The sequence below is a fragment of the Aquarana catesbeiana genome, linkage group LG10 (genome assembly GCF_042186555.1).
Source record: "Aquarana catesbeiana isolate 2022-GZ linkage group LG10, ASM4218655v1, whole genome shotgun sequence".
Taxonomy (NCBI): Eukaryota; Metazoa; Chordata; class Amphibia; order Anura; family Ranidae; genus Aquarana; species Aquarana catesbeiana.
Window position 1 is genome coordinate 13,694,450 of NC_133333.1, and position 15,041 is coordinate 13,709,490.

General features: G+C 44.1%; 1 protein-coding gene across 2 annotated transcripts in view; it reads left to right on the forward strand.

Moving 5' to 3' along the window:
• SCN1B (sodium voltage-gated channel beta subunit 1) overlaps positions 1–13,128 on the forward strand; it is a 58,916-nt gene extending 45,788 nt beyond the window's left edge. The window contains exons 4-7 of one of the 2 annotated variants that reach the window (XM_073601664.1): positions 2,162–2,399; positions 6,379–6,520; positions 7,396–7,499; positions 10,040–13,128. In XM_073601664.1, coding sequence (XP_073457765.1) covers positions 2,162–2,399; positions 6,379–6,520; positions 7,396–7,462 — 447 coding nt within the window. In that variant the 3' untranslated portion in view covers positions 7,463–7,499; positions 10,040–13,128. The remainder of the gene's footprint in view (positions 1–2,161; positions 2,400–6,378; positions 6,521–7,395; positions 7,500–10,039) is intronic. The other variant, XM_073601663.1, reaches the window with a different exon arrangement.
• The last annotated feature ends 1,913 nt before the right edge of the window (positions 13,129–15,041 follow it).

Here is a 15,041-nt window from a genome sequence, read left to right on the forward strand (position 1 = left end):
CCCCCTCACTTCCTGTCCTGGTGACACCAGCACAGGAAATAAGAGGGTATGGGTGTCACCAGGACAGAAAAGCAGAGAGAGTAAAATAAGTCCTACTTTAATTTAAAACAATGATTTGTCCCCATCAGAGCGATTTCCCATCACTTCCTGTCCAAGTGACACCAGCACAGGAAATAAGGGGGCATGGGTGTCACCAGGACAGAAAAGCAGAGAGAGCAAAATAAGCCCTACTTTCATTTAAAACAATGATTTGTCCACATCAGAGAGATTTCCCCTCACTTCCTGTCCCAGTGACACCAGAACAGGAAATGATGGATGTCACCCGGGAAAGGAGAGCACAGCGAGTAAAATAAGCCTCACTCTGATTTAAAACAATCATTTGTCCACATTGGAGAGATTTCCCCTCACTTCCTGTCCCTGTGTCACTGGTGCAGGAAGACACAGCGAGTAAAATAAACCTCACTCTGATTATAAAAGATGATTTTGTTGCAGTGTCTGTCCCCATTGGAGAAATATCTCATAATTTCCTGTCCTTGTGACACCAGAACAGGAAATGGGAAGGTATGGGTTTCACGGGGGCAGGGAGACACAGTAAATAAAAAAAAGCTTTGCTTTGATTAAAAAAATAAATTTAAAAAATTGGTGCAGGAAGACACAGCAAGTAAAATAAACCTCGCTCTGATTATATAAGATTTTGTTGCAGTGTCTGTTCCCATCGGAGAGATATTCCATTACTTCCTGTCCCAGTGACCCCTGAAAAATAAATGAGTGGGTACGGGTGTCACTGGGGCATGAAGACACGGTGATCAAGCCTCACGCTGTTTTTAAAAAAAGCCACAGCATAACCAGGCTCCCGCCGATCCCCTGGCTGGATGATGCCCCTTGGAAGAAAGTCCCATCAGACGAAACGCGTAGGCCAGAGCCCAGCTGTGACTTCATCACGTCTAGCCGGTGGATATATATCTCATGGTGGACTTCTCTTCTCCTCTCTACTGGAAGACTATCTCATTTCCTGTCTGTCACCTCAATAGAAAAAGGGAAGATTTTCTCTCATTTCCTGTTCTGTCTGACCCCCTTCACCTGGATATAAAGAGAGGAGATTTTCTCTCATTTCCTGTTGTGTCTGAGACCTGTCACTTGGACAGACACTTCCTGTTCTGACACCCTTCACCTGGATAGAAAGAGAGGAGATTTTTCTCCCATTTCCTGCCTGTCACCTGGATGGAAAGAGGGAAGATTTTCTATTATTTCCTGTTCTGTCTGACACCTGCCACTTGGACAGACACTTCCTGTTCTGTCAGCTTTCACATGATTAGAAAGTGGGGAGATTTTTCTTCACTTCCTGTTCTGACACCCTTCATCTGGATAGAATAAGAGGAGATTTTCACTAATTTCCTGTCTGTCACCTGGATAGAAAAAGGGAAGATTTTCTCTAATTTCCCGTTCTGTCTGACCCCCTTTATCTGATAGAAGGAGAGGAGATTTTGCTCTCATTTCCTGTCTGTCACCAGGATAGAAAAAGTGAAGATTTTCTCTCATTTCCTGTTTTGCCTGACACCTGCCACTTGGACAGACACTTCCTATTCTGCCAGCTTTCACCTGGTTAAAAAGTGGGGAAATTTTTCCTCACTTCCTGTTCTGATACCCTTCACCTGGTTAGAAAGTGGGGACATTTTTCCTCACTTCCTGTTCTGATACCCTTCACCTGGTTAGAAAGTGGGGACATTTTTCCTCACTTCCTGTTCTGATACCCTTCAACTGGTTAGAAAGTGGGGACATTTTTCTTTACTTCCTGTTCTGATACCCTTCACCTGGTTAGAAAGTGGGGACATTTTTCTTTACTTCCTGTTCTGATACCCTTCACCTGGTTAGAAAGTGGGGACATTTTTCTTCACTTCCTGTTCTGATATTCTTCACCTGGTTAGAAAGTGGGAAGATTGCTCCTCACTTCCTGTTCTGTTACCCTTCACCTGGTTAGAAAGTGGGGAGATTGCTCCTCGCTTCCTGTTCTGATATTCTTCACCTGGTTAGAAAGTAAGGGGATTGCTGCTCACTTCCTGTTCCACCTGACACTCCTTCCTGATATATAGCTATGACTTTGGCGTGTTACCTCCGGTGGGGGGGGAATGTGTAATGAATTTGTTGTCTTCTCATGGGGCAGATCCTCATCTACCAATGGCCAAAACAGAACATCCTGGATCAGCGCTTCGATGGGCGGCTGAAATGGAACGGGAGCGCTCACTCGGAAGACTTGCAGGACATGTCCGTCGTCATCACCAACGTCAGCCACGATCACCAGGGGGAATACATGTGCCGAGTCAACCGTACGCTGACCTTCGACAGTCACGAGTACAACACCAACGTCACCAAATTCATCAAGGTGGTGGTGGTGGACAAAGGTGAGCCGTGGGGGAGGGAGACCAATCCTCAGGGAGGACATTATGGGGGGGTCTATGTCTATATACAATATACCGTATCCACTTGCCGACCGCCTAACTGTAAAAATACGTCTTTTTTTTTTTTACACTGGAATACCGGGGTTATAGCCGCAGCTGGATTCCATAACCCCGGTATTAAATTTTTCAGCAGGCGATTCTCTTTCTGCTAAAAGTGGTCCAAGTGACTGATTAGCCTCTGGATCAATTTTAGGGTGGCGGTCGCCCTCCCACCGCTTTCCGTTGGTTCTCGGGCTTACCTGGCTTCAAGAACCGATCTGACGGTGGCGGCGGCTGGCCATAGAGTTGAGCAGAGGAAAGATGGCCTCCGCTCATCTCTATGACCTAGGAGGCCCAGAGTGACGTCATGCCGTCACTTCCGGTCCACGGATGATGTAAACAAGGTCATTTTTTGTTGTTGATCCAATGCTTTCCATTGTAGAGGTGAGAGGTGGGGGTCTTATTGAGATCTCTCCATAAAGAGGACCTATCATGCTTTATTTTTGCCACAAGAGGTGTTTACCTTTCTATTGACAGCAATAAAAGTGATTAAAAAAAAATATATAAAGCAGCAGTTTAAAAATAAAAAAAAATAATGTACTAAAATAAATTTAAACATTTTTTTCTTTAAAGCACCTTAAGCATAACACAAGCTCCTGCCGATCCACCGGCTGGACGACGCCCCTTGGAAGACGTCCCATCAGACGAAACGCGTAGGCCAGAGCCTAGCTGTGACTTCATCACGTCTGGCCGGTGGTTATATACCTCATGGTGGACTTCTCTTCTCCTCTCTACTAGAAGATGTGTCTTTTTTTAGCTGCATGAAGCCACACTGAGATTTTCCCTCACTTCCTGTTCTGCCTGCACCTGTCACCTGGACAGGAAGTGATGAGATTCTCCCTCAGTTTTTTTTTGTATGTTCCACACACTTTACTGGGATAGAAAGTGAGGAGATTTTTCTTTACTTCTGTTCAGTCTGGCCAGGCTCCTAAATACACTCTGCCACATCCAAGATGGCCACCAGAGTCACATGGGCGGCCAGCATCCAATGGGATCGCTTCCCCAGTGACTCAGGAAACCATAGAGGAACCCTTATCCCGCATGACTTCCTCTCCCTCTGCATTGCCGCTGCGTTTGAGCGCCACCTGCAGTGGAGACAGCAGACAGCACCTGCCTACACACCTGTCACCTGGATAGAAAAAGGGGAGATTTTCCTGAATTTCCTGTTCTGTCTGACACCTGTCAGTGGACAGAAAGTAGGGGAGTTTTTACTTACTTCCTGTTCAGTCTGACACCCGTCACCTGGACAGGAAGTGATGAGATTCTCCCTCAGTTTTTTTTTTTTTTATGTCCCACAACCTTCACCTGGATAGAAAGTGAGGAGATTCAATTTTTTAAAAAGAAAGAAAAAGAAAAAAATTTCGCCTATGGAGATTTTTAAGTACCGTAGTTTGGCGCCATTCCACAAGTGTGCGCAATTTTAAAAGCATGACATGTTAGGTATCTATTTACTTGGCGTAACATCATCTTTCGTATTTTCCCCCAGGTAAATAGATACCTATAGATAGATACCGTATATATAGTTTTTTTTTTTCTAAATTCATTAAAGTGTATTTTTCAAAAATAAAATTGCGTATGCCAAACCACTGTGCAAATACACAGCGTGACATAAAAAAAATTGACATTTTATTCTCGAGGGTCTCTGCTAAAAAATATATACAGTATCTCACAAAAGTGAGTACACCCCTCACATTTTTGTAAATATTTTCTTCTATCTTTTCATGTGACAACACTGAAGAAATGACACTTGTCTACAATGTAAAGTAGTGAGTGTACAGCTTGTATAACAGTGTAAATTTGCTGTCCCCCCAAAATAACTCAACACACAGCCATTAACCACTTCAGCTCCGGAAGGTTTTACCCCCCTTAATAAGCAGGCCATTTTTTGCGATACGGCAATGCGTTACTTTAACTGACAATTGCGCGGTCGTGTGACGCTGTACCAAAAGAAAATTGACATCCTTTTTTTTCCCACGGCTGCCGTTCGGTCTCTGTGGGGAGCAATCGCGGGTGGCCAGTGGACATTGCGTCCGCTGGGCCTGCTGATTGGCTCCCCCTGTGGCCAATCAGCAAGCAATCGTGGCTCCGGCAGCACCCGCACCCCCCCACTGGCTATTGACAAAATCACGTACAGGTATGTGATTTCACGCAATAGAACCGCCTTGCTGCAGTATATGTATGGCAGGCAGTCGGGAAGTGGTTAATGTCTAAACCGCTGGCAACAAAAGTGAGTACACCCCTAAGTGAAAATGTCCAAATTGGGCCCAAAGTGTCAATATTTTGTGTGGCCACCATTATTTTCCAGCACTGCCTTAACCCTCTTGGGCATGGAGGTCACCAAAACTTCACAGGTTGCCACCGGAGTCCTCTTCCCCTCCTCCATGATGACATCACGGAGCTGGTGGATGTTGGAGACCTTGTGCTCCTCCACCTTCTGTTTGAGGATGTCCCACAGATGATCAATAGGGTTTAGGTCTGGAGACATGCTTGGCCAGTCCATCACCTTTACCCTCAGCTTCTTTATCAAGGCAGTGGTCATCTTGGAGGTGTGTTTGGGGTGATTATCATGTTGGAATACTGCCCTGCGGCCCAGTCCCTGAAGGGAGGGGATCATGCTCTGCTTCAGTATGTCACAGTACATGTTGGCATTCATGGCTCCCTCAATGATCTGTAGCTCCCCAGTGCCGGCAGCACTCATGCAGCCCCAGACCATGACACTCCCACCACCATGCTTGACTGTAGACAAGACACACTTGTCTTTGTCCTCCTCACCTGGTTGCCGCCACACACGCTTGTCACCATCTGAACCAAATAAGTTTATCTTGGTCTCATCAGACCACAGGCCATGGTTCCAGTAATCCATGTCCTTAGTCTGCTTGTCTTCAGCAAACTGTTTGCAGGCTTTCTTGTGCATCATCTTTAGAAGAGGCTTCCTTCTGGGACGACAGCCATGCAGACCAATTTGATGCAGTGTGCGGCGTATGGTCTGAGCACTGACAGGCTCACCCCCCACCCCTACAACCTCTGCAGCAATGCTGGCAGCACTCATACGTCTATTTCCCAAAGACAACCTCTGGATATGACGCTGAGGACGTGACCTCAACCTCTTTGGTGGACCATGGTGAGGCCTGTTCTGAGTGGAACCTGTCCTGTTATACCGCTGTATGGTCTTGGCCACCGTGCTGCAGCTCAGTTTCAGGGTCTTGGTAATCTTCTTATAGCCTAGGCCATCTTTATGTAGAGCAACAATTCTTTTTTTCAGATCCTCAGAGAGTTCTTTGCCATGAGGTGCCATGTTGAACTTCCAGTGACCAGTATGAAAGAGTGAGAGCGATAACACCAAATTTAATACACCTGCTCCCCATTCACACCTGAGACCTTGTAACACTAACAAGTCACATGACACCGGGGAGGGAAAATGGCTAATTGGGCCCAATTTGGACATTTTCACTTAGGGGTGTACTCACTTTTGTTGCCAGCGGTTTAGACATTAATGGCTGTGTGTTGAGTTATTTTGAGGGGACAGCAAATTTACACTGTTATACAAGCTGTACACTCACTACTTTACATTGTAGACAAGTGTCATTTCTTCAGTGTTGTCACATGAAAAGATAGAAGAAAAGATTTACAAAAAATGTGACTGAGGGGTGTACTCACTTTTGTGAGATACTGTACATGTTTGGGGGTTCTAAGTAATTTTCTAGCAAAAAAAAAATGATTTTTTTACTTGTGAATGAAGAATGTCAGAAAAAGGCCTGTCTATTGAGAGCAGAGAAGGAGACGGTACAATCAGATTGTCGTGTGTGTGAACAATTTTAGTCTTCTCTTGGTGCTGGATCCAAAAATTTCTAAAGAGCGTCTGTTTTTTTCCCCCCCAACCAAGCCAACAGAGACATGGCTTCCATCGTGTCGGAGATCATGATGTACGTCCTCATCGTGGTGCTGACAATATGGCTCGTGGTGGAAATGATATATTGTTACCGCAAGATCGCCGCAGCCGGGGAGGAGGCAGTATTGGAAAATGCGTGAGTATATCCTGAAAACCCCAAAATAAAGGTGACGATAAAGGGTTAAAAGGAAAGCTGGATACCAGGCGAGATGAAATACAGCTGCCAAAAGACTTGTATTTCGGTCCATCCAGTCCTGAGATTTACACAGCTCTGCTACACAGCACAGCCCTTTTTAGCAGAACAGGAGACCTGATTTTCCTCGGCTGTAATTAAGTGACTATTACAGGTCTTTCCCCTCCTCCAGCCTTTGACTGGACAGTGATAGAAGGAGAGATGAGCTCATTGTCACTCTGCTCTCCCCTCCTATCAGCATGTCCCTTGCTAGCAGATTAAATGCAAGGACTTACACTGCTTGCATAAAAAATACAAAAATGCATTGATGTTTATATTTTTTTATCTGTCTGTAATTCAGCTTAAGAGAAATGTACATGCTGAGAATGCGGACCTTCTTCTTTAAACACTAGTTGCAGCAAAACACAGCCAGGCGACTCGCATTTCTATGAGTTCAGCAAAGGCGTCCCATGTAATTCTCTGCTTTCCTATAGAGGAGCCATTAGGGAAATAGTTTTGTTAAAACAGACTTGCACATCTGCTGAACATTCTGCGAATATTTATTTCTATTTATTTCTATTAATGGCTTTGGGATGGTTCAATGCAGAGACTATATACTGTATATACAACAAAGTCCACTGTACAGTACCGAACAGTTTGTATCTGGTGCCATCTAGTGGATAAAAGCAATATTGCAGCCTAGAGCCTTGGCCTGTAATACATTTATGTACAGATTTTATCTTGTGCTGACAGGACAGTTGTATGCCTTTATTTAGATACAGTGTAACATTTTTAATGTTTTTTAATCTAATGTCATTTTTTTATTTTATTTTGAGCAGATCAGACTACTTAGCAATAACATCGGAGAGTAAAGACAACTGTCTGGGGGTGCAAGCACAGGAATAGCTGAACCGCAAAGACTCAGGGCATCCCGGTAAGGGCTGTAAGTGTTGAAGTCACTAAGCCAGAGGCTCACCCTTTCCTTACCCTTTTCCCTTCCTTTCCTTTCCCTTCCTTTCCTTCTGTATGTCTTTTCCTTTCCTTCTCTCTCTTTTGCTTTCCTTTTCTTTATTTTCATTTCCTTCTCTCTCTCTCTTCCTTTCCTTTCCTCTTTCTTTTCTTTTCCTTCTCTTTCTCCTTTCCTTTCCTTCTCTCTCTTTCTTTTCCTTTTCCTTCTCTCTCTCTTTTTTCCTTTCCTTTCCTTCTCTCTCTCTTTCCCTTTCCTTTTCTTTTCCTCCTCTCTCTCTTCCTTTCCTTTCCATTCCTCTCTCTTTTCCTTTCCTTCTCTCGCTCTTTTCCTTTCCTTTCCTTTCCTTTCCTTTCCTTTCCTTCTCTCTTTCGCCTTTCCTTTCCTTCTCTCTTCGTTCCTTTCCTTCTCTCTCTCCTTTCCTTTCCTTCTCTCTGTCTTTTCCTTTTTTTCCCTTTCCTTCTCTCTCTGATTTCCTTTTCTTTCCCTTTCCTTATCTCTCTCTTTTCCTTTCCTTTACTTTTCCCTCTCTCTCTCTTTCTCTTTCCCTCTCTCTTTCTCCTTTCCTTTTCTTTCCTTTCCTTCTCTCTCTGTTTTCCTTTTCCTTCCCTCTCTCTCTCCTTTTTCCTCTCCTTTCCCTCTCTCTCTCTTTTCCTTACCTTTCCTTTCCTTTGTTTTTCCTCCTATCTCTCTCTCTCTCTCTCTCTCTCTCTCTCTCTCTCTCTCTCTCTCTCTCTCTCTCTCTCTCTCCTTTCCTTTAATTTCCCCTCTCTTTTCCTTTCCTTTTCTTTTTCTCCTCTCTCTCTCATTCTCTTCGTTTCCTTTCCTCTCTCCTTTCCTTTCCTTCTCTTGCTCTTTTCCTTTCCTTTCCTTCTCTCTCTCTCCTTTCCTTTCCTTTCCTTCTCTCTCTCTCTCTCCTTTCCTTTGCTCCTCTCTGTATTTTCCTTTTTTTTCCTTTCCCTCTCTCTCTATCCCTTTCTCTTTTCCCTTCCTTTCCTTTTCCTCCTCTCTCTCTTTTCCTTTCATTCTCTTCCTTCCTTCCTTCCTTCCTTCCTTCCTTCCTTCCTTCCTTCCTTCCTTCCTTCCTTCCTTCCTTCCTTCCTTTCTCTCTCTCTCTCTCTCTCTCTCTCTCTGTCTCCCCCCCTCTCTCTCACTCCCTCTCTCTCTCTTTTCCAATCCTTTCCTTTTCTCTCTCCTTTCCTTTCCTTCTCTCTGTCTTTTCCTTTTTTTCCCTTAACTTCTCTCTCTGATTTCCTTTTCTTTCCCTTTCCTTATCTCTCTCTCCCTCTCTCTCTCTCCCTCTCATTCTCTCTCTCTTTTCCTTTCCTTTCCTTTTCCCTCTCTCTTTCTCCTTTCCTTTCCTTCTCTCTCTCATTTCCTTTTCTTTCCTTCTCTCTCTGTTTTCCTTTTCCTTCTCTCTCTCTCTTTTTTCCTCTCCCTCTCTCTCTCTCTTTTCCTTACATTTCCTTTCCTTTATTTTATTCTTCTCTCTCTCTCTCTCTCTCTCTCTCTCTCTCTCTCTCTCTCTCTCTTTTCTCTCTCTCTCCTTTCCATTCCTTTCCTTTAATTTCCTCTCTCTTTTCCTTTCCTTTTCTTCTTTTCTTTTTCTCCTCTCTCATTCTCTTCATTTCCTTTCCTCTCTCTTTTCCTTTCCTTCTCTTGCTCTTTTCCTTTCCTTTCCTTCTCTCTCTCTCTCCTTTCCTTCTCTCTCTCTCCTTTCCTTTGCTCCTCTTTGTCTTTTCCCTTTTTCCCTTTCCTTCTCTCTCTGTTTCCTTCTCCCCTCTCTCTCACTCTCTCTCTTCCTTTCATTTTCCCTCTCTCTCTCTTTCTCTTTTCCCTTCCTTTCCTTTTCCTCCTCTCTCTTCCTTTCCTTTCATTCTCTTGCTCTTTTCCTTTCTTTCTTTCTCTCTTTCTTTCTTTCTTTCTTTCTTTCTTTCTTTCTTTCTTTCTTTCTTTCTTTCTTTCTTTCTTTCTTTCTTTCTTTCTTTCTTTCTTTCTTTCTTTCCCTTCTCTCAACCTTTTCCTTTATTTTTCTTTTCCTTTCCTTTCACTTCCTTTCCTTTTTTTTCCTTTCCTCACTTTTCTTTTCCTTCACTTCTTCTCTCTCTTTTCATTTCTTTTCCTTTCCTTCACTTCTCTCTCTCTTCCTTCTCTTTCTTTTCCTTTTATTTCCTTTTTCTCTTTTCCTTTCCTTCACTTCTCTCTATTTTCCTTTCTTTCATTTCCCTTCCCTACACTTCCCTCTCTTTATTTCCTTTCCCTTTTTTCTTCCTGGAACAGTGACCGGTTCTCTTGATAAGACTCCTCCTCTGGCTGCTGTGTTCCCCTCCTCTGCCAGTCCTGAGAGCAGTCATGGGGTACAGCACTGAGCTCACTCAGGGCTTCCTATTCAGGGCAATGAGGGGTTGTAGACACCAGCAGGGCTACCAAGAGAACCTGAATGAACCTGAATGGGTAAATTGACACTTTAAATGAAGTGGAGAACTCCTTTAAGTTCAGTTTTGTTTCTTCGGCAGCTGGAGGAACGGATCACCCCGGAGGCCAATCGACACGGACCGGCTCCGACCGAAAACTGTAACGGGTCACAGACAAGGCCATGCCCGGCAACTAACCCTTTCACTCCCTGGAGCCTGTCACCCCATTTTTACTCTTCTTATGTCCGACTAGAACTGCTGCCCCATCCGAGTCACCATGATATGCAGTCATCTTCAGCTCCGCCCCTCCACCCCCCCCCCAGAAATCTTGGGGGTGAAGATCTGTTGCTTCCAAGAAAGAGCGCCTTGTTTCCAAAAAGACGCCGATTGCTTCCTTTTTTTTTTCTCGATGTGTTCACAGGAGCATGGGGTCACCTAACTTCTGAAACGCGTTATCCATCAGCCGGCATGAAGCAGTTTACGAGGCTTTTCAACATGCTTTGACCCAGGATGCCGACCACAGACAGAGCCACCTCCACCCTGAACTGAGGACGTATGGAGGCCACCATTGCCAACCTCTACTTCTGAAAATACTAGTTACCTGGCTGTCATGCTAATCCTGAAGCTTCGGGGGGGGGGGGGGTTGTAGGACTTTAGTTTGGGGTTTCCCTTTATGGGGAGTTAGTGGGTCCTTGTAGAGTTCCTAGGCTGCTCAACTCTGGCAGGTACCCGGCAGGGTGCTGGCTCCTCAGGCAGGACATTTGTGGGTGTGCAATTTAATTCTAAGCCCTGAAGAAGGGGAGGCATATTTCCCAGAAATGGGTTGGTTATTTATTTAACCGTTTACAAAAAAAAAAAAAGTCTGGAACCAAATTCTCAACTCCTCATGGCACCCAGCTAATTTCCTGCCATGGGATCACCACCCTACCAGGTACAAGTCGATTTTGCCCAGCTGCTCCAGTTTTGACAAATCCTCTGTGAATGGGGAAAATACCCAGAGGAGCATACTTATTACCTAGTATACTCAGCACCATCTAGTGGCCATAATGCAGTATTTCTCCCCATTCACACTAAATAACATTTGATCTACAGAGAACAAAAGCCTGAGAACATTTGATTTTGCCCTTGCACAGCTGCTTCAGTTTTAACAAATCCTCTGTGAATGGGGAAAATACCTCATTATGGCCACTAGGTGGAGCTGAGGCGCATACTTGTTACCTAGGCTAGTCAGCGCCATCTAGTGGCCGTAATGCAGTATTTCTACCCATTCACACTAAATACCATTTGCTCTACAGAGAAAAAAAGCCTAAGAACATTTGATTTTGACCAGGCACAGTTTTAACAAATCCTCTGTAAATGGGGAAAATATCCCATTATGGCCACTAGGTGGAGCTGAAGAGTATACTTATTACCTAGGCTACTCAGCACCATCTAGTGGCCGTAATGCAGTATTTCTCCCCATTCACACTAAATAATATTCAAGCTTCAGAGAAAAAAAGCCAGAGGACATTCGATTTTGCCCGTGCACAGCTGCTCCAGTTTTGACAAATCCTCTGTGAATGGGGAAAATACTCCATTATGGCCACTAGGTGGAGCTGAGGAGCGTACTTATTACTAAGAATACTCAGCACCATCTAGTGGCTGTAATGCAGTATTTCACCTTATTCACGCTAAATAACATTTGATAAATACCCCATTATGGCCACTAGATGGAGTTGAGGAGCCTACTTATTAACTAGGATACTTCTAGTGGCCAGAATGCAGTATTTCTTCCCATTCACACTAAATAACATTAACTAGATAGAACTGAGGAGCATACAAATTACCTAGAATATGCAGTGCCATCTAGTGGCCAGAATGCAGTATTTCTACCCATTCACACTAAATAACATTAGGTAGAGCAGAGGAGCATACTTATTATTTAGAATACTCAGCGCCATCTAGTGGCTGTAATGCAGTATTTCTCCCTATTCACGCTAAATAACATTTGAGAAATACCCCATTATGGCCAGTAGATGGAGCTGAGGAGCATACTTATTAACTAGGCTACTTAGCGCCATCTAATGGCCATAATGGGATATTAAAAAAAAAAAAGCCTGGGAACATTCAATTTTGCCCATGCACAGCTGTTCCAGTTTTGACAAAACCTCTGTGAATGGGGAAAATACCCCATTATGGCCACTGGATGGAGCGGAGGAGCATACTTATTACTTAGAATACTCAGTGCCATCTAGTGGCTGTAATGCAGTATTTTTCCCTATTCACACTAAATAACATTTGAGAAATGCCCCATTATGGCCACTAGATGGAGCTGAGGAGCATACTTATTAACTAGGATACTTAGCGCCATCTAGTGGCCATAATGGGATATTTAAAAAAAAAAAAGCCTGAGAACATTCAAATTTGCCCATGCACAGCTGCTCCAGTTTTGACACAACCTCTGTGAATGGGGAAAATACCCCTTTATGGCCAATGGATGGAGCGGAGGAGCATACTATTTACCTAGAATACGTAGTGCCATCTAGTGGTAAGCATGGAGTATTTCTCCCCATTCACACTAAATAACATTAACTAGATAGAGCTGAGGAGCATACTTATTACCTAGGATACTTAGCGCCATCTAGTGGCTGTAATGCAGTATTTCTCCCTATTCACGCTAAATAACATTTGATAAATACCCCATTATGGCACTAGATGGAGCTGAGGAGCATACTTATTAACTAGGATACTTACCGCCATCTAGTGGCCATAATGGGATATGTCTAAAAAAAAAAAAAAAAAAAGCCTGAGCACATTCAATTTTGCCCATGCACAGCTTCTCCAGTTTTGACAAATCTTCTGTGAATGGGGAGAATACCCCATTATGGCCAATGGATGGAGCGGAGGAGCAAACTATTTACCTAGAATACGTAGTGCCATCTAGTGGTAAGTATGGAGTATTTCTCCCCATTCACACTAAATAACATTAACTAGATAGAGCTGAGGAGCATACTTATTACCTAGGATACTTAGCGCCATCTAGTGGCTGTAATGCAGTATTTCTCCCTATTCACGCTAAATAACATTTGATAAATACCCCATTATGGCACTAGATGGAGCTGAGGAGCATACTTATTAACTAGGATACTTACCGCCATCTAGTGGCCATAATGGGATATGTCTAAAAAAAAAAAAAAAAAAGCCTGAGCACATTCAATTTTGCCCATGCACAGCTTCTCCAGTTTTGACAAATCTTCTGTGAATGGGGAGAATACCCCATTATGGCCAATGGATGGAGCGGAGGAGCAAACTATTTACCTAGAATACGTAGTGCCATCTAGTGGTAAGTATGGAGTATTTCTCCCCATTCACACTAAATAACATTAACTAGATAGAGCTGAGGAGCATACTTATTACCTAGGATACTTAGCGCCATCTAGTGGCCGTAATGCAGTATTTGCTAAATAACATTCTATCTACAGAGAAAAAAAGCCTGAAAACGTTCGATTCTGCCTCGTTCGCAAAGAGAGATTTTACATGCAGTTTCGAAGGACGAAGAGATATTCAGATTTTATATAGATACACCCTTTAGTTTAAAGAAATGTATATTTTAATAAGTCGAATTGTAGCAATGAATACTGTTATGCAAAAACTGTTGTCCCAGAGCCTTTAGCGTCTGAACCGCAAGTCTTCAGAATGACCCGGGTCGCCCGATTTTTGATTTATCAGGCATGTTCAGAAGACGTTTGCATGTCGCTATCCACAGATATATCTGCTTTTTGTTATTATATATTTTTTTTAATTTCCCGCCGCGTAATGCACCTAGGGCGTAGTACTTACCTTACCGGGCCGGGGGTCTGTAATCACAGTATTGTAACAAAAAACGCCGTCCTGAGCCGTCCGGCGCCCAATCCACGTCCAAAGCTTTAATCAAACGGTCATGTCGGCGGGTCAGGCGTTGTGGGGGGGGGGGGGCAGGGTGGCGGGACACCGTCCGATCCCACTTCCTCAGTCGCCTTCCGCCAACATGGCCGACGTTGTGAATGTTTAAACGTTTAAACTTCCGGGAAACAGTCCGGCCGTGGCTACCCGACTACGGAGATCGTGGAGATCAGGGGGGGTGTGGGGTGGGGGGGGGGTCGAAAGGGGGTTAAAGGACTTTTTAACAAAGCATGTTATTTATTTTGTAATACGGAAAATAAAGCGGAATCTAATTAGAATTATATTATGTATGAGCGATGAAGGAGGATTTGCAAAGGGCGACTCTCTCTGTGAGGCTTGCTTTAGGATGCCGTGCGTGTTTTGCTTGCAGGCTTTTTACGAGCGGCAAACAAGGCACAGGTTTACTTTTTAAGGTCCAGCTTCATTGGAGTGCCGGCTGTAGCTTTTACCCATGCTGTTAGCAAAGCTTCATATCTTTTAGTGACTCGCTTAAAGCTACAGCCAGCTCTTTTTATTAGCATCCTTATTCAACCTTGTAGCTAAAGGATGTGTAAAGGGCTCTGATTAAGCTGCTCAGGACTTGCTTTAGGGGGTCAGTGAAGCTCTCTCCTGTAAATGACATCAAACCGAATGAATTCTGATTGGCCACAATTTATTGTAGGGGACTGTACTGTACACACGGGTGCAGCACTGGGTGCCTAAGCCTATGAAAATGCATCCAAGGTGCACTTCGATGCCTTTGACAAATGCCTTGAGTAGAAATTGTAGAAATGCTTTAGAGCCCAACTTCACTCCTGCACTTTAGGAATGCTTCAGCGCATCTTAACCTGCACAAACGGCATGCAAAGCTCTGCACCATTGCATTCACAGCTACAGCCTGCATCGACTCCTACCACTGAGCTGCATTTATACAGCTGCCTGTAAGCTTCCAGCGTTTCTAATCAGAGCCTAATTGCACTTTTGCACTTTAGGAATGCTTTAGTGCAGGGATATGCAATTAGCGGACCTCCAGCTGTTGCAGAACAACAAGTCCCATGAGGCATAGCAAGACTCTGACAGCCACAAGCATGACACCCAGAGGCAGAGGCGTGATGGGACTTGTAGTTTTGCAACAGCTGGAGGTCTGCTAATTGCATATCCCTGCTTTAGTGCATCACACATGGCATGCAAAGCTCAGTCTGCA